This window comes from Cygnus atratus, chromosome 1 (genome assembly GCF_013377495.2).
Source record: "Cygnus atratus isolate AKBS03 ecotype Queensland, Australia chromosome 1, CAtr_DNAZoo_HiC_assembly, whole genome shotgun sequence".
Lineage (NCBI taxonomy): Eukaryota > Metazoa > Chordata > Aves > Anseriformes > Anatidae > Cygnus > Cygnus atratus.
Genome location: NC_066362.1, coordinates 51,648,029 through 51,668,342, shown reverse-complemented (window position 1 = coordinate 51,668,342; position 20,314 = coordinate 51,648,029). Strand labels below are relative to the sequence as shown.

At 34.4% G+C, this 20,314-nt stretch overlaps 1 protein-coding gene across 1 annotated transcript in view; it reads left to right on the top strand.

Moving 5' to 3' along the window:
- Positions 1-20,314, top strand: part of LRRIQ1 (leucine rich repeats and IQ motif containing 1) — a 111,207-nt gene that overhangs the window by 26,130 nt on the left and 64,763 nt on the right. The window contains 4 exon segments of the mRNA XM_035551674.1: positions 5,123-5,299; positions 13,199-13,672; positions 15,849-15,987; positions 18,342-18,461. Coding sequence (XP_035407567.1) covers positions 5,123-5,299; positions 13,199-13,672; positions 15,849-15,987; positions 18,342-18,461 — 910 coding nt within the window.

The following is a 20,314-nucleotide window of genomic DNA, read 5'->3' as shown; positions in this document are numbered from 1 at the left end:
TTAAAAATAAACTCTACGTAAGCAATAAATGAACATTTCCATTTATTTTGATGATGTATATAAAGGATACCCTTTTTCCTTTACTGTATGCAGGGTCAAATTTACTCCATTCCATTGTGTGCAAGGACTTGGTTGAAAATTGAGCTGCTCCAGGTCTAATGGTTTCAAAACTATTTCACCACAATTCTTCCTTCTTTCCCTAATTCCATTTTCAGAGCTTAAATGCAAAACACACTGTCATTTAAATTAAAAATGAGTCCTCATGGCAATCAAGTGCAAAAGCACAACAAGAAACTTCTATCATGAATCCTCCAGTCCTTTTATATTCAAAGACTTGTAATGAAAGAAAACAGGTTAGATTTATAAAAACAAAACAAAACAAAAAACTACTTTTGCAGTCACCATTTTTACAGATTTAAGAGTATAGATTAATATTAACATATGGAGATATAGTTTTATTCCTTCCCATTCTTTTAATGACAAGAAATAACTTGAAAAAAAAAACCTTTGAAGTGTCCAGCGAATGAACAACTGATTTTTTTACTCTGATGAAATATGTCCCTGTGTCTTCAGATTCTTGGTTTTGGTCAGATGGAGGTTCATCCTGGAGAAGAGAAGGCTCTGGGGTGACCTTATAGCAGTTTTCCAGCACCTGAGGGGAGCCTACAAGAAAGCAGGAGAGGAACTATTTGTCATGGAGTGTAGTGACAGGACAAGGATTAGTGGTTTTAAACTAAAAAGTGGTAGATTTCAATTAGATATTAGGAAGAAATTCTTTAACATGAAGATGGTGAGACACTGGAACAGGTTGCCCAGAGATGGTGTGGATGCTCCATCCCTGGAAGTGTTCAAGTGTTCGATGGGTGCTTTGAGCAACCTGGTCTAGTGGGAGGTGTCCCTGCCCACGGCAGGGGGGTTTGAATTAGACGATCTTTAAGGTTCCAACCCAAACCATTCTATGATTATCCATGCCAAGCAAATCTATTTTTTGGAAGCTTTGTAACCAGTAGAGTTTGGCACTTATAAATAAATGAAAATGAACAGTGAAAGTATATAAAAAAGAAATGAGGTATGGACAAACACAACCACAAACTGGAAGAAAATTATATGAAAAGAACAAATGTAATTGAATTCTGTGAGCTTTTTTTTTTTTTCCTGAGAATCCTTGTTTGTAGTTTTGTTTAAACAAAAACCTTGATGTTTGGCCAAGCATTGGAGCTTCGGTATGAAGTGCTTTGTTCCAAAACTCTGTTCTTTTTTCGCTGCTATCTTAAAGTATTTTTTCATATGACAATTTCTTTAGACAAATTTAGAAATTATAGAAATAAATGCCTTCTCTGGGGTGCTAATTTGTAACTTCTTTGTCCATTGACTTATCCAGAATATCATTGTTTTCAGCATGAATTCTATTTGTCCTCTTTATTGACAAGTTTATCACCTTTGGTGACTTTAACTTTCTGAATGAGCTTTTGTCTCACCTTTATTATCATATTTTATATTTCATTAAAACATTTGTGCAGATGTGACCATCCATTCATCCTTTTTCACCTTCTCTTACATCTGCACTATTTTAAATCTTTATTTTTCTCTTTCTGATTACTTATATACTTACATTGCTTACTTGCCCTTCTCAGAAACACCAGTTCCTAACTGTCCATCACGTAGCTTCTTAGAACGTTTCTCTTCCTCTTTGCTGTTGTTTTATTTTCTTATTTACTTCCTTTCACCATTTCATAAATCCTCTGCTTAACAGACTTGCTGATGTGGTAGGTTCACACTGCACATAGAGGAAGGATGGTGCATTCATGTCTTTAATTAGGAATAGTCTATATAAAGGAATCCTTGACTTAGCAACTTTTAAGGAAGAGTTTTTGGAAGAAAAATTTGGGATGAATGGTTGATTTTTTTCAGTAGTCAGTGTAATCTCTTTTCCTGTTCTGAGAATTCCTTATCTTTACACCGAAAGTTAATTGCTTTTATGTTATTGAAGGAGATGCAGATGTAAAAATAATGCTGTTCTTTGCCCTCTAGTGATCTATAATACATCTGAAATGTAATTGAAGAACTGATCTTAGAGACTATTATATGTGATTATATAAAAACTGGATGGGGTAGAAAGAAAACTTGACATGTGTAATAAGATATGGTCATTACAATCCCTCAATGAGTAGCTGTGATAGGATTGTATTTGTAAGCCTTATTAAGAAAATTATACATGGATAGGTTGTTGGTATGCTATGGTTGTTTTTTTTGTTGTTGTCATTTTGTTTGTTTGTTTTGTTTTGTTTGCATTTTTTACAAGTCTTCTGGATTCTTGCTAATTATATTGTCTGAAACCATATACGTAGACCAATCTATGAATATTTAGTTTTCTAGGAGAACTGTTCAGCAAAAGTACAGTACCTGTTTTGTTTGAATGTAAAGTTTATCTATCTTCTCTAGAATTAATGTTTCCTAGTCCACAGGCATTGGAGAGCAGTAAGAAAAGTTGGAAATGCAATTTCAGATTTTTAGGTGATAATCCAGAAATCATATATTGAAGTGGTAGAATGTCTGTCTGATAGTGAACTGTTACTGTGGTTCCATTAAATGCACAAAGTTTTTAATCAATAAGAATTTAAATCATTACCAATTGTTTCAGCTAAAGAAATCAAATATCAGTATAGGAAAGTACTAACAGTAAAATGTTTAAAGATATGAAATAGAACACAACTTTTTATTTCAGATGTAATTAAAATAGGTGACTGAGATTTTGATTAAAAATATGCTTTTTTTATGAGCATTTGAAATATATTTCAGACCATTTCTATCAAAAGTGCTATCAAAGTTTGTATGTCATACAATTATTATTATTATTATTTACCAATGTGTGATTAGATCCTTTTCTTAAATTCTCAGATCTGAACAATTTCTTTTCAAACTACAGAAATATGTCCCTAGTAGTTTTAGGTATATCTGATAAGTACCACATTCATAGTTCCATGTCATTGTGTATAGTAGTATATAAGGATCACTTTTACAAACAATTACTTTACTGTTCATTTCTGCAACATTTTTTTTTAAATCAAAATTGGTCCTTCTTTAATTTCAAGTCAGTTAAACGTGAGGTCTTGCATTGCAGTGTTACACAATAATGTGTTTAATTTGATACTTTAGATTACCTGAGTAGAACAGCAGTTTTTAGGGTACTTGTTTGATAGCTGTACAAATAAATTCCTCTGTTTTCTCTTTTTTCCTTTCAATGAACAGATTTACTTGGATTCCCGTTGTTCATGCACATAATTTTATGAATAAAGTTCAGTGACTGTGACAATATCTTAAATTCCCGTTTGCGTTGTTTTAATTCCTCCTATTTTGTACAACTAACTGGTACTTCACTTGTAACCTTAAGGGGAAAAGCTTTCTGAATTCCTATTTAACTATATGTACTGACACTTTAACTTGCTTGACCCAATACCACTTTTATGATTAGACAAGAGATTCATTTGTCTAAAGGATTTGAAGTACGGGATACGATAAAATATGGATTTGCTGAATACAGCATTGACCGTAACTTCAGGCAATATGTTCCAGTGAACTTTACATAACCCCTTGATACCAACAAAGGAATTAGTTGTAAAATTTCCCAATCGGTTTTGTACTTTCATGTCCAGCCAGCGATAACACCAACAAAAGTGAAGTAGTAAGAAATTGCTTTTAAAAAATTAAACCCTGGGATCAGTCTGAGCACTCCTAGGGGAATGTGTTTCAATGCTGTAATGATTAATAGAGCCTCTTAAGTGACAGAATATTCACCAGGAAGTTTTCACTAAATGAAATATTGACTTAGCCCTTCACCAGGAGAAACCCAGCTGGAAAAACTAGTGTTGAGATCCCATAGCTCTAAGACACAATACTTCCAGCATCCATCAACTTTGATATGGCGCTTTTTTAATGTATCACTATTCAACATTGGCTTTGGTAATTCCTCCCTGTGTGTTTAGGGACTGTCCATCTAAACCCATCATTTCATTTGAAATGCATTTTAGGCAGTGTTGTTCTTACATTAATGGGCAACAGAAAAGGAGAGTGTTCTGTTTGCAAAAAACTAAATTTCTATTCTATTGATCCACATTTTGGAATATTCAAATTCAGTAATAAAAACTTTCACTAATTTTAAACTTAGTATATAATACATGAGCTAAGTATTAGTCCTTTACCATCACAGAGAATAGTCAGGGAGTTCTCAAATTTTGAAAACTATTCTCTTTTTTTTAATACCAAGGGGACCTATAGCCTATAATAAGTGTTCTTTCATGTGTGTTACAAACATAATGAAAATATTGAGTGTTGATGTATTGATTTAAATACTTTCACAGTCTTAAAACTTTAAAGAAACTTGGACTGCTATAAGAAATATGTGAAACACGGTTGCAGTTTTAGATTATATTTTGCAGTAACCTAAAAGAGAGCTCATTGATAACACTTTTCTAAAACAGTAGGTATGTTTTTCATGCATATTTATTCTTACATAAGTGGCCTTGAATGTCCTTCTCATAAAAAGGAAAGGTTGTCTCTATTGTCATCCCTTGCACAGACTCAAATTCAGTTATTCAAAGGCAGATTTTTTCCCATCTGTCAAGCTGAATATCATTACTTTATGCGGTATATGCAGGTAGTGAAGGTATGAAGATTGGCAATGTTTTGTATTCTGTGCAGTTTTTAAATCTAGGCCTTTAAATGTGTCACCAAAACCAGTGATATATGATCCTAAGACTCAGTTTGCTGTGTTGCCTACTAATTAAATGCATTGCAGGTCAGATTTTCCTGTTGTTCAAATAGGTGAACTACTAGACATAGTGAACTGAGAATGTTGTTATTGACCTCCCTGCGTCTGGTATTTCAGCAGTGGTCTGTATACCAACAATGTATTAAGAAATGTTGCTATGAAAGTGACATTTTCATACCAGTCCTGTGGTTTATTAAGAGAAAAGTTTTCGTTAATATACTAACATATGAAGTAAGAACAAATACATGCAAACACTGTGAGAACTATCATAATGTTATGTCTTGTTATAGTAAAGTTGGAGTTTTAGAACTGGGATTTTTTCATAAAACTAATGATGACTTTTTCTTTTCTAAGGCCTTCCCTATGCAAGGAACTTCCTAGTTTACAATTTCTTGATGGTGAAAACTTAAACTATCATACTTTACCCACAACTGAAAGAATCAAAAGATCAGAATCAAGAACTTTTCTGGAACTTTGTCAAGTTCAAATTGAAGAAAATGTTATACTGAAAAACAAGGCTGTAGAACTCAGGTAGGTATTTTATATGAATATAAATTGTTTTCAGAAATATGTTTTAATGTACCCTTACTGTAGTTCTTTATGTTTTTCTTATGAATTTTACGTAGCTTTTTGCCTGGAAACATTATTATGTTAAGAAAGAGATTAGAATCATTGACTTTAGTGCAAGGAATACTTCAGACAGATATTAAAATATCTGTGGGCCTTGACTTTTGTTGTTTTAAGTTTGAGAAAACAGGTGGTTCAAATCCAAAAATTCCTGAGGTAGTAGTAGTTGGATGAATTCATACACACAACGTAGTACAGTGGCATGTTGAGATAATAGCTTAAATCCTCAAAGTTGTATAATCATATCATTAATTTCCAATTAATTAAGTTTCAGCTTAATTTCCAGTTTCAGCTTAATCAAACCTAGTTTGGGTAACAGTGCTCTAATTTTTTTTCCTGCTTTCTTTTTTCTTTTTTTTTTTTTTTTACATATCTATATTATTCACATTCTAAATGGCTGGAAAGCTGCAAAAGGTGTCCTTTTTCCTCTTAAAGACATGGATCATATGGCTCTGTTTATAGGTCTTTGATTTTTGTCAAAAATGCTACTTCATTATTATGATTAGTTGTCCAGTGACTTAGATATTGCAAGTTGTCCAGAACTTAGATACTGCAAGTGGTAATTTTTCATTTATAACTCCTGTTTTTTCATCACTTTGCAGTATCTATATATCCCAAACCTCTCATATTTTTGCACTTGGGAATATTGCCCATTTTCTTCTTTCTTAGTTCCTTTTCATTTCCTAGCAGGTTTTACAATATCCCTGTAGTCCTTTTAATATCCGACTTGTCTGCTGGTGTTTGGAAAGACAGTTTTCTTGATCCTACCAGGTACTGAACATTGTCCCGGAACAGGTGAAGCCATGTAATATTTTATAATACTTCAGTCTGAATTTCTGCTTCTGTACTTTGTTGGGTCAGGAGAAATACCCACATTGTTTCAGAATCTAGCTATTTTTTGTTTACATATTAGCCTCTATGTCTATGGGGTCTTGGTAATACCTAAAGGGTTATTACTTTCATTTATTATTTGATGTTATTAAGCTACAATAGAATCTTCACTGCTCGCAGAACTGAGATTTCTTTGAAAAGATGTTCATTTTAAGTATTATATTGAAATTAGTTTGGGAGAAGTTATATCATGGAGTTTTTTTCAACAGATGTAGTATTTAGGTGGTTCCTGGAACTCATACATTTCTCCATTAAACCCTCAAGAACACTTCTTATCCACTTCCATAATTTTTGGTTTCTGGTTTGCAGATGGAAAGCTGACACTTCCTAATCTATTTGAAAATTTACCATTTGAAATAATGTTCTTTCTTAAAAGGAAAACAGGAAAGGCAAAAAAAAAATGTTACTTATCCTTTATGGTAGAGAAAATTTTCTTACGTCCAGAATTTAGGACCTGTTTCATTGATAACCTTTGCAGAAAAAAATGGTAATCTCTAATTATGATATGATCATGACAGAGCTGCAGTAGAATATCTCACTTCTACATATGCTTCTATAAGATAATAAAAAGTGGGAGGGAAAAGTGATATCCACAAAATTGAATTGTTTTTGTAACCAGGGTCTGTAAGAATGTACAGCTAGACAGGTAAAAATTTGTTGGATAGTCAGGCTCAGACCATCCGTTATTAGTAGTTGATGCTACCTTTTGGACACTGAGACTTGTCCCCCTAACATCTTTATCAATGACCTGGAACAGGAGATGGAGTGTGCACTTACCATGCTTGCAGATGACATCAAATTTGCGGGAAATGGTTTATATATCTGAGTGCAGGGCTACCATTCAGAAGGACCTAGACAAATTGGAGAGAGAGACCAACAGGAGTCTGTGAATTCAACAAGGACAAGGGCAAAATTGTTTTTTTTTTAATTTGGAAGGAGTGACCTCTTTCACCAGTACAGGTTGGGACTGGCTGGCTGGGGAGCATCTCTGCTGAAAAGGACCTTTGGGTCTGGATGGATAAGAAAGTGAATGTGAGACAGCAGTCTGCCCTGATACCAAAGAAGTTTAACAGCATCCTGGGATATATCTGGAGGAACATGGACAGTAGATTGTGGAAAGTGATTATCCCCCTATATTTAGCCCTTGCATCTAAAATAGCCTCCAGTATTTCGTGTCATCAATGCATAAAACACATCAATAAACTGGAACAATTTCAGTGCATTGCCCCTGGGATGGTTAGGAGTTTTGAGCAAGTGCCTGAGAAGACAGAGCCAAGCTCTTTGCAGTGGTGCATGGCAGGAGGATGGACCAGAGCTGATAAAAGGGAAGTTCAGACTGGTGTGGTGGGTTGATCCTAGCCAGTAACTAAGAACACAGTAACTGCTTGTTCACTCCTCCCCACTCCCCACAGAAAGATAGGGGAGAGAATCAAAAGAGAAGTGAGAAAAGCCCATGGACTGAGATAAAAACAGTTTAATAAGTGAAATAAAGGGGGCAAGGGCAGAGAAGAAAACAAAAAGAAAACACCCAAGTGATGGAAAAACTTCAAGCTTCAAACTTCAAAAAGATTCAGCACCTCCCACCAAAAGACCAGTTCCTAGCCATTCTCCAAGCAATGGCTGCCTTGGAAAGACTACACCACAATTTTATTGCTGAGCAAGACATCATATAGGATGAAATATCATTTTGGTCATTTCAGGTCGGCTGGCCTGGCTACTTCCAGCCTACCCGCTGAGGGTGACAGAGTGAGAAACAGAGAAGGCCTTAATGGTGTACAAGCATTTTTCAGCAATGGTTTTGATAGCACACTGTTTACTGGTGTGCTGTCAAAACAGTTGTAGTCACAGCACCATACAGGCTGCTATAAAGAGAATGAACTCCATCCCAGCCAGACCCCATACAACTGGACATAAGGAAAAACCTTTCCACCATCAGGATAGCGATGCATTGCAACAGTTTGCTCAAAGAGGTTGTGCAGTCTCCACTCCTGGAGATTTTCAAGACATGACTGGAAGAAGCCCTGAGCAATCTGGTCTGATCTCAGAGCTAACCTTGCTCTGAAGCAGGAGATTGGACCAGAGACCTACTGAGGTTTCTTGCAGTGCGAATTTGTCTATGATTCTGTGTAAGTTTTGGTATAAGGATCCTTCAGATGTTTGAGAAGAGCAAAAGTGGGAAGAAGAAGAGATGATATAAATGTATTTTCTTTCCTGAGTGTGTTTCCTTTTTTTTTTTTTTTAAGTTTGTTTGTTTTGGTGTTTTTTTTTTTTCCAGGTTTCGATAATTCATCCACAAAAACTTCTAAATTTATAACTTTGAGATAGTTGAAACATATGGCATCAAATTTAGTCTTAAAATGATTTTTTTGTGTTAAAGCCCTCTATGTTTCATTTTGACTAAAAATACATTTTCTGGATGATATAATAACCATTGAAGACTGCAGTTTGTGAAAGCAACTAACCAATATGTTTGTATGTAAGCCTTAAAAGCACACCTATTATATGTACATACGGCAATACTTTCTCCAAACAGACTGAATTATTGTGACATTGCTAAAGAACAGGCCAAAAATAGTGCAAACTTCTGTCTGTTTCACATCTTGCTAAGTTATGAGCCCCTGTAGGTGCGACCTCAAGTATGTAAGCTGCCAAAAGTAATCACTGCTTGCTTCCCTAATCCATGTTTCATACACCACTGCTGCTCAGTTCAATTGTTTGTGCTGTTTCTGCATGCAAGTTCACTGTTCTTAGCATGCTTGTCTTGTAGTGAGTAATCATATAAAAAACTAATACAATACCTTGGCTACAGTAATTTGTTTTCATTAGTCAGGTATGCAGATGTCTGGCTGCTGGAACTTTATAAATACTTGTATGTATAATATAGTGAAAATAACAGGAATTTCATAAGCAGGTTTGCAGGAGAGAATATGTAAACAATGGTCTTCTCCATTTTTTTGTAAAGGATTTACAAACATGATTGAATGACAATTTGTATTTTAAACAAAAAGTTAACTAACTGACTAATGAAAATCACGGTAGAGCTGCAAAGTGACATTAAGCATAATTTTAACTAGCACACAGTTAGGGGTAGAATAATCACAGAATCGCAGAATGGCTGAGGTTGGAAGGGACCTCTGAAGATCATCTAGTTCAGCCCCCTGCCGAGCAGGATCACCTAGAACACCTCGCACAGGATGGCATCCAGGCAGGATTTTAGTATCTCTAGAGATGGAGACTCCACAAACTCTCTGGGCAACCTGTGCCAGTGCTCTGTCACCCCCACAGTAAGGAAGTGCCCTCTCATATTCAGCTGGAACCTCTCGTCCTGTTGCTGAGCACAACTGAAAAGACTGGCTCAATTCTCTCGACACCCTCCCCTCAGATATTTATACACACTGATGAAGTCTCTCTTCAGTCTTCTCTTCGGTCTTCTCTTTTCCAGGCTAAACAGGCCCAGTTCTCTGTCTGTCCTCTTACGACAGGTGCTCCAGTCCTATAATCATCTTAGTAGCCCTCCTCTGGACTTGCTGCAGTAGTTCTATGTCCCTCTTGTACTGGAGAACCCAGAACTGAACAAAATACCAGGTGTGGCCTCACCAGGGCTGCAGTGAGCAGGAGATAACTGCCAGTGCTGGGTAGAACTGGCTTTTTTGTCAACTGGCTTTTTTGCCTCCAAGAGGTTTGTTCTACTGATTTTCCATATCATTTTTACTGTCTCATTCTGACAAAATGATGTTCTTTGAATAACACAGCGGTCATTACAGGATGAAATTCTATGTAAAATATGTCAGTTCTGTAGGCAAGCTTTCAAAGCTTAAACTTCCATGTGGATTACAATCTGATTCTAGTGCTTTTATCTTTCCTTGAAGTCTCTGGAAAACCTTAACTCAAGTCGAGAGATGCATTTTTCGTTAGAAAGCTACAGCTAGCTTTCTGTTTGTAGCATTTGTTTGTGAAAGTAGTATCTTGGTCCTTAAGTATCAGCAAGGCTGCTGTACTAGTACAGTCAAATCTTGTGATGAAGATCAAATCTTGTGAATCTTATGATGAAGACCCATCTCTTCTCTTCTGTTTTAGTATTCCCTTCTCCCAGTGCAGAAGCAGTGCAGAAGCTTCGTGGCTGTTCTAAAATTTACATGGGATATAATATGCTTTCACTGGTTAAGATCCGATCAAGACTGTGGGTGACTGGCCATTAAACACAAGGGAATGTGCTCATCAAAGCTGGAAACTGTAAAACTTGCTGTAGTTAGTCTGCCGTATTCAACATTACATGACTTAGTTAAGCATCCTGAGAGTAGGGACATTGGCGCTTCCGTCAGGGTAATCATACTTCATGTTTTGTCTAGATGCCAACTTACACTTCAAATGTTGTTTGTATTTTAACTAAGAAGCAATTCCAGGAGAGTTAGTGTGATGAGACCCCTTGATCTATAATGCCAAAAAGGTCTCAAAGGCAAATTTACAGTAACTGAAAAGGAAATATTATGGTATCAAAAGTCTTAATACTTACGTGTTTCTTTCTTTGTTTTCTCTCCTCCCTAGTATGTGGTTGGATTTTCTTTTGTTGTTTTTTCTTTATTTTTTCCCCAGTAAAAAAGTAAATCAATCCTGCATATTTTCCATGATAACTGCTTCCTTTTTGTGGTTTGAGTAAGTGGTCTTCAAGACCAAGTCTCTGGTATCAAGAATGCAGTCGAGACACTGAGAAATCTGCAGTGCTTTGATAGGATGATCCTGCCACAACCCTATTGAACAGTGTTTTGTCTTCCTCTCCCCTCTACCCTTTCTTCCCTCTTCTCCCCTCCCCTTTTTACTTTTTCAGCTTATTTTATTTTTTTATAGTTGTTGTTTGCCCTTTGGAGTTTAATTTTGCAGGAGAATCCCAAATACAGTTACAGTTAATTAGTAACCTCCCAAAAGCTGCATGTGAAAAAAAAAAAACAAAAAAAAAAACACCTAACATATGATCCCTGGTGACCACAGTTATTTCCCACCTGAATTTCCTGTTGTCTTCAACCTCCCCTGCTGTTTCTACTTGCCACGTGCATAGACACTGAAAGAGTGAAACAGCTGTTCAAGGTGCTGCTAGACTTGACAAGGGAGAAGATGCACAAGTATCCTGTTAACAGTTTTCTCCCTTCCTCCCTCCCTTCCTTCCTTCCTTCCTTCCTTCCTTCCTTCCTGTTTGTTTTTTTTGTTGGTTGCGAATGAACAAGTATACTTAGGATAATAGTTTAGGAGTGTACTTTTCATCATACAAAAGCTTATTTTGCCCAGTATGTAAAAGATCAAGGGTTTTTCCCGTGTTATTTTTTTTTTCCTCTTCTAACTGAACTTCTGAAATATTTTACTAGTATTTCTTATTGAATAAATTACTGTACTTACTGTGTGGGAGGAGACAGCTAGAACTTTTTAGATCCTGAAGCAAATATTTGTGGTGGTTTAAATCTTTTGAGGAATTGTTGCTGTATTTGTGGAATAACAGGAAAGAAAATATTGTGTAATGGGCAGTCCAGTGTACAGCTAACGCATGAGTTGTATAATTACGCTGTGTGGATTTGGCTTCAAATTTAGCTGTTCATATTTTACATGACAGTACTGAACTTGCACTAGCAGAGAAAGAGTTAGTGTCTTTTTTCTTCCAGTAAGATCTATGTGTCCTTAAAAATCTATAAAGTTCTCAGTTAAACTTTACTAGAAGAAATAGTTATTTAGTTAAATAGACTTTTCACAGTAAAATATTATAAAAGCTTTGCCTTTTAAGAATGATGAACGGGAAATTCTGTTATTCAAACTATTATCTTAGGACCTGATTTTTGCAGACCCCCAAGAGAATTGATCTTATTTCAACTTTTTTATCTTGTGTTGCTGACCTAGAATTGACTTTTTGCTCCTCTGAAAATAGCTCCAGATTACAGATCTCTGGATCTATCTGTGGTATCAAAGGAAAACATTTTGCGGGTTCCAAAAGTACCTGCTACCTATTACAATAGATAAACACTGTCTAAATACAGACAGCCTTCTGTATCTGTAACAATTAGTTCATATTTGCTCTTACTTGTCCTAGTCACTTGGATGGTGTAGCACAACTAATCAGAGCCAGACTTCATAGGTTAGTGTTGCTGGGCTCTTTCTGACAATCAGATGGGAAATCGGATGCTTTGTATGGCTCTTTTACTCCATTTCATTGCTATACCAGACTTATACAGCTTATTATAAAATTAGAAGTCAAAAGTGAACAAAGATCTGCAGGAACTCCACTAGTATTTGACCAGGAAAAAAAATGCAGAGAATTTTAACTCTTTCTGAAGTTCAGTGTGGCATCTTCCTATATATTAATAGAAGTATTGACATTTAAAAGTTTCCATTCTCCTAAATTCTCTTTAGGCATTGTGGTTTGTTGGTTTGAATCTAAGCATGGGTTTTGTTGCTGTAGTTCTAAAGTAAATTTAAAAGTTACTGTTATTTTTATATTAGATTCCATAGTTCCTAAATTAAAAATAATAATAAAAAAAAAGGTTATAAAGGATTATTAAGGCTATTAAGAGGTTTATAACTAACTTGCATCAAATCCTCTAAAATTTTTGGCTTTGTAACCACATAGAAAATGAACAGTGAAATGCATGCCATAAGTCCTATTTCAGACTGAAGCCATTAAAAAACAAAAAGACATAAATTAAAATAAGAAAGCTAATATAGTATATTTGAGATACTACCAAAAAAGTTTAGTTAAGATTTTTAAATACTGAAACTAATTTTTAGAGTAATTACTGTTAACTGTAAGAATAAGAAAACAAGTAAGGATACATGAAAATATAGAGTAGTTTAGCAATTAATAGAGGAAATATATATTTTTAAAGTGTTCTTACAGTCTGAAATGTATGTGATAACATTTTTATCTTTCTTCAGAATTGCCTCTTCCATTGATGCTGCACAGAGAAAATGCTGGTATTTTGATCAGTTGATGAAACTTAGCATTGAACATCGATGTGCGCATGAGTATGGTGAACTAAACATTACTGACAGAGATAGACCAGAAGCACTGCAAAATCATTTAAAGCAAACATCCACTGGCTGCCTACAGGAAAATAACCTCTTTATCATGGGTGCGACAGAAAATAAACAGGTCTTGTTGGATCCTTCTGAAAGATGGATTACTCCTGGCCATATTAAGGCCACATTCATTAACTCCTCCATACCTGTGCACCAAAAGGAAAATAAAGAAGATCATAGAGTGAAGCAGAAGAACACTGAATCTTGTATTAATTACAGTGAGGAGAGCAAAGGCAACAATAACATGTCAGCCCAGCTCACATTGCAACAGTCAGTTATATCAAGTAATGTGGGAAGAGATCTTCAGCATTTTGGTAATGATACAGAAAGGTAAGACATGGATGTTGGACTGTTTTCAGATAGATTAGATGGATAGGCAATAAGAGAGAATTTCTTGTTTAAAACATAGACATGTGATCAGATAGTGTGAAAGTAACATTTTGAAGCTTATTAGACAGCAAAGTACTTTAAGATAATGCACACTGGACTAACATATTAACAACAATCCCATATGGTATTGTGTCAGTAGATTAGAATATAGATAAGTATGTACTTAAAATAATTTTAAAATACTGTCTAATAAGAGAATTTTGAAATTGAAACTTTCACTTGGCCTCCTAACTTTTCCTTCTTTTTTGCAATACATTTATGACACCAACTCATAAATGCATAAGTAATTTACAACATTAAGGATGGAAAGGCTTGGTGGTTTGCTGGAATTTTGAGGGAGTTTGAACTACAAACTAGTGTAAGTTTTTTTTTTTGCTGTACTGTTCATTAGGCACTCAAGATTTGTCTGTGTAAAGTCTACAGTCGATAGCATTTAGAAAGCAAGATGGAAAAGTTGCTTAAATCTACTGTCTGACTCCCTTGACCTTAGGCCAGGCTCCTGCTGTTGTGATGACTGAAGAGCTAACAGTCTGCCCTGCCCTTGGTACTCCTCCAACATGCTTCAACCCACTTCTTACAAGTAGAGGCAGGGGTGAAGGGCCAGTTCAACTTGTTCTGTGCCCCTAAATACTCTCTTGCATAAAACAGACTGGTTTATTACCTCTTCAGAATGTATCTGCTGCTGGTATATGGTTCTGGATGTACAGTCAGGGAAAATAGAAGCTATTTTGTCCAGAAATTTTGCCCCGGAGATACAAACTTTTAGTTATAGCTTCATAAGTATTCAGTTTCAAAAGTACACATCTTGAATACAGTGTGAGAATCAAGCATGGGAAGGTGTGCTTCTTCATGCTGGTTAGACTTACAGTAAATGGGCAGTAGTGGTTAGTTGGTTGATTTTTAAGACAGTAACAATTTGTCATAAAAATTATTATTCAGGAAGACCATAGAATTCATCATCGCCTCTCAGGAATTTGAAAATCAGACTACAGTAGTCTATTATGGCAGTTAAGTGCCTCAGAAAAAATCTTTTTGAAAAGTTCGTTTAGAGTTCTTAGTTAGTATTTTAAATTCATCCTGTAGCCAGTTGTTGAACAGTTCTCTTCAATGCAGAATACAAACTTAATTGAAATTTTTTTAAACTCAGCTCATTTTTTATGGATGCAAAGCTTGTAAATAAACCATGTTTTGAGGTTGGTAAACTTAATAAACACATTTTAAGGAAAAAATGCTTTTAAAAAAAGGAATATTTTATCTACTCCTTTCTTCTGGCTTAACCTCTGAAGTGTGCTGTGACTTGTGCTGGAGCATCTTCTTCGCTGAAATGTACTCTATTATTTAAATAAATGCACTACAGATTGTAAAGTGTAAAATGTGTAAAGTCTGGGGGAAATTTAGACATGTTTTATTAAACCCACTAGGAAACTGAAATGATAATTTTGTGGAGAGAAGGATTCCAAGATGATAATGTCATAATGCAAAGCTCCCATTAAACTTTTTCTCCATCAGAAAAATTTAATTAATTAACCTTATGTTTAGGGAGCTCAATCACATAGCAAATCTAAGTAACCTGTAATCAGTGCTTTTTAAACAATAAGTAACTTAGAAAACATTCCTATCTTAGAAAACATTTTCCCATCTGCTCTATTGGAATTATTCTTATCATGCAATTTTCAGCATTCACCTTAGCTCACTTTAGTATTTTTCTATATAGACTGTGGAGATAAGTGGATCTTTCCAATGGGTTATTCAGTCATTATTAAGCTACTTCTGCTCCTGATATTTACTTTGAGGAGACACTTCTTCTCTAGTTAATGTAAAGGGAACAATGCCCAGTAGAGAGTAGTTCTCTTAGATAAATTGGTTAATTAGATAAATCTTCCAAATGTTGTAAATATCATCCTGTGTTTCTGTACATGTGTATCACATCTGTGTTGTAATTTCTTTACAGTTTAATGGTAGAGCATTCTATTTCTCAGTGCATAACACTATTCTTTCAGGTTTTTTTTTTTTGCATAACACTATTCTTTCAGGGGTTTTTTTGGTTATAGTTAGGCAGCTATGATAATCCAGTTTTGCTGGTGATGTTATGTTATCGGTACTTATTCCTTACTAGGCTGCATATGGCAGCATCAGCGATCCAGTCCCTTTGGAAGAAGTACCATGCCAGGAGGAAAACTAACTGCACCAAAACAAGGAATGATCATTTTACAGAGGTTTCAAGATGGAAGAATGAAGCTGCCACACTAATCCAGGTTAGATTGAGGCATTCTCTTTATTTATTTTCAGATTAAATAAGAAAAAATCTAATTTTGTGTGCTTGTCATCTTCTATCTATTTTTACTTATGATCTATCAATAGTTTTGTAATTAAAGTTTTTTTTTGTGTGTTTTATTTAAAAATTGTAAGATTGAAGTTTCTAAAAGCTTTCTTTACAAAAAAAAAAAGTTCTGTAGAAGCATAAAAATATTTGCCCTTTATTCACCAAGTATTTTCCCTGAATTAGCTTTTTTATTATTATTACTATTATTTTAATACTGTGTTTTAGGGCATGTTGTGGCTATGTTCTTACTGGTGTATGTCTATGCTACTAAACTAACAGACACTGGCTGCATAAGTGGTAGAACACGTCTCATATCTATACAACTAACTACTCTTCCTTTCTCTCCCATCCAACCTACTCATGCCTTTCCTTCTCTTCCCATCTCCCAGAAGATAGGACTGCCACATTCATACTGCCATTGAGAACACACCATGGCCTAGGCTGTACCATACCAGACACTGGGCTAATGGTTAGACAGAATGAATTAGTGTGTGTGTGTGAACTCAAGTCCATGCCTTGGCTCTGCTTAGTTTGCTAAACAGATATAGCATCTATATGACAAGTTGCCAGGGTTCATGGATTTTTCTACATTTTTAAGTTAATGTAGCTAGTATTGTTAAGTTTGTTTCTGGAGTATAGTGTGTAGCTAGTATATTAAAATTTGATCTCCGTTAAGTTTATTTAATCTATTTTTGAACCTATTTGGCCTCTACTATATATTAAAGTGTTGAGTTCCACAAAATTATATACTGAATAAAATGTTTTTACTTTTTTTTTTGTTTCAAACCTTTTCCAAATTTAATTTCCAAGGTTAATACGGAAATAAATACACTTTCACTATTTATCTTCTGTGCATTTTATGGATTTGTATCTCTCTTATATCCGTCTCCATTATTCACTCTTTCTTTAATAAAACCTCAGTCCATTTAGTCTCTTTTCACATTACTCTGTGCTTCTTATCTTTTTATCCCTATATCTTTACCTTATTCTATTATATCCTATTTTAAAGAAGTGACTAGAACTGAATTCCAGAGGTAAGTATATCATGAATTTATACATAAGGGAGTTTTCATCTCATTTCTTAAAAGTTGCTATAATATAATTTGTCATTTTTGATCTCAACTGAGCACTGATCTCGTGCATTCATAGACCTGTGTTAACAGATGCCTTACAGTTTATCCTTCTGTATGTACCATTACAACTTTTCTCCTTTGCATTTGTAAAAACTAATTGTATTTATAGAATGAAATGTATTTCTCAGTTGATCGCTCTGTAATATCAGGATCTTCTTTCTGAATGGTTATGAAGATCTGTAGGAAAATTAACACCAATGAAATGATAAGAAAGCAGATCTAATACATTTAATCATCTGTATATAAATCAGGAATTTTATGTGTAAAGACAGCAATGTTTTCAATAATTTATGCAATTATAAAATCATTTATTAAAAATAAATAAGCTAAATTTTAAGTTTGAATATGAGATTTACCCTTCCTGTTTTAGTGCCTTCATTGCAAAGCCTTTAAATGTCGCCAACACTACTCCGACAACACTACTCTTCAGGAGAGTGTTTTGCACAGTATTTAAATGCTTAGGGACTCTTGGATTCTAATTACATCAAACAATTTGGGGGTAATTGAATTTAGTATTCTTAATTCCGTTTATTTCATTTTGATCTCTGAAATGTTTTCTTTGGTGTGATTCTACAGCTTGTCATGTGTTTGTAACACCTTGCTTCTTTTTCTAGCATTTAATTCCTAATGTGATTCTTTTTCTTAAATATAGTTATTCCTACTGGTAATATTTTTTTTAATAAAGATCTTAGACAGTTAAGAGAGAGTGACTGACCTAGGTCAATTGCATGAGATATCTCCCAGAATAGCTACTTGTAAACTATAAGGCATTTAGTGTAAGTATATTTTTATTCTCAGTAATTTGAAAGTTAACACTCAGCTTTTTCGTATGTAGTCATTCCTTTCAGTTTATAATAGTCCCTGAAGGAATTGTCAAGTAATTAATTAGTTGACCCAGGTTTGTAGTTGAGGGAGTTGCAGGATTCCTTTCTGCTTACTTGTGGAGAGCCTCCTGAGTACTCTAAGCTTTAGACATGTGCTGGCATTTAATTTGTCTTGTAGTTTTAAATGTCACATAAAGTTCAAAAAACAGATCATTGAGCTATTAAACCAGGGCCCAAGATGTTTTATCTTCCTAATGGGATAACATAGAGAATCTGGAATTGGGTTTGATCTATGACTTTGTATAACATGCTTTAAATTTTTTGTTTAGGCATCTTGGAAGGGCTTTCTTTTGCGAAGGAAACTGGCCAGTGCTCTTGCAGCTGTTAAAAGTGATGAAGTGGAGGATGAATATGAAGAAATAAATGTGGATGATTTCATGTTTTATGAAGTAAGCATAGTCATTAGCATAAAAATTTACATGTCATGTAAAAAATATTATTCTAAAACAATCATGTAAGTTTTGAAAATAAAAGAAATTGAAAAGACTACCAGGACAAGAATTAACATATTGGATGTCCAGAAATAAAGAAGCATTTGGTACATATAACTCATTTAAATGTATTTGTCATGGATTAATTGCTTCCTGCTCTTTGAGATGCTTTCATAGTTACTGTGCTATTAATGTCACAACAACTATAGAAATCCATATATTTCAACAGTTAAAGGACAAACAACTGAGAATAAGGAAACAACTACTTTTGTTCTAAAATGTTTAGCTTTTTAGTGTTTTAGTAACTGATTATAATGCCAACAATGTATTAATATGTATTTTGTTCATTTTCATGAGAGAATGAGAACAATATTATAGCTGAAAATACAGAAAATACAGCTGAGATTCAGTGTTGTAGGATTCCAGTAAAAAGAACCCCCTCCCCCAAAACAGAGGTGAAGCAGGCTGATTAGCTCTTCATTTATCTCTGAAGTAAAGTGCTAAAAACAGCATAAATCTGAATACAGTGGTAAAAAAAAATGAAAAAAAATATAGCTAAATCAAGAAAAAAAAAGTTGAAAAATAATCCAGAAATGTTTACTATTATTTTTTTTGCAAATTATATAGAGTTAATAGTGTCCTTTAAATTTCAAAGCATTTAAATTGGGCCAGAAGTTTCAGTTCTAAGAAATAAAAACTAGCTTCAAATTAATTTTGTAATTATTTAGTAATACTTAGGTAGAAAATAAAATTGTTCACAAGATAAATATTGTCATTCAGTAAGCAAGGAAAAGAATTTTTAAGCTAATTTTGTCCCTTGTAGCCTTAATAGACACTTTCTCCATTGGTTCTAGACTCAGTATGCATAGTAAGGCAGCTGTTAATGACTTATTCACCTATTCATCTGTCTGTTTTCTCTAATTGTTCACATTTGTTCTCTTCTTTATTTGTGGTTTCTGGTAAAGCAAAGCAAACTGATGTCATTTGAGACCTAAGTGGATATGACAGAGTTTTTTTTTTTTTTTTTTTTTTTTAACAAATCTTTGTCTATGTGGGCTTATAGTTGTTCGTTCAGCTGCTGCATCTTTGCAAGGGTCCACTGTAATTTTGCAATGGAGATTGATGTGATAGCCCTGCTACTGGCAGGATTAGATCCTATTTATTATCACATGCTTGTGTGGCTCATAGACAGTTATGAAAATCAAGTATGTTTTTAGTTGAAGCAGCACAATTTACAGTTCATCAGTCTTTGGTCATCTGAGTATCAACCTTCTTATGTCCCATTTCCCTGTCCCCATTAGAAAATAGTTGGACTTTGTACCAACTAATTTCTGGTGACTTGACAGCTTAAAATATTATTTTTCTTCCCTCTTTTAGCATCTATTTTAAGATAGATTTTCAGAATTACTATCCTATTGTAAGATAATGCAAAATGCTGGAGAGTCCCAGGAATCATTTGTAGACAGGAAATGTGTGTGTGTGTAAATGTAGAGATCTGACTTAAATTTTAGGATTTATTTATTTTTTTAATTTTAATTTAAAATATATATATATATATATACAAAAAAGAAGTGTCTCATTAGCTGATGTTCTCTGATCCTTGGCTTCTTTCTAGAATAATAAAAAGCAGAAAGTGGAAGGTTTTATTTTTTCACACAGTAAAGAAATATCTGTTCTTATGTACAAAAGGAAAATACCCTGTTTTGAATTATTCAACCTGTAGTCCAGAGTCTCATATGCCATGTGTCAGTTGAGACATGGTTGTTTTCACTCTGTCCTGCCAATAATCTTGTGACTTTATTTTTTAATTG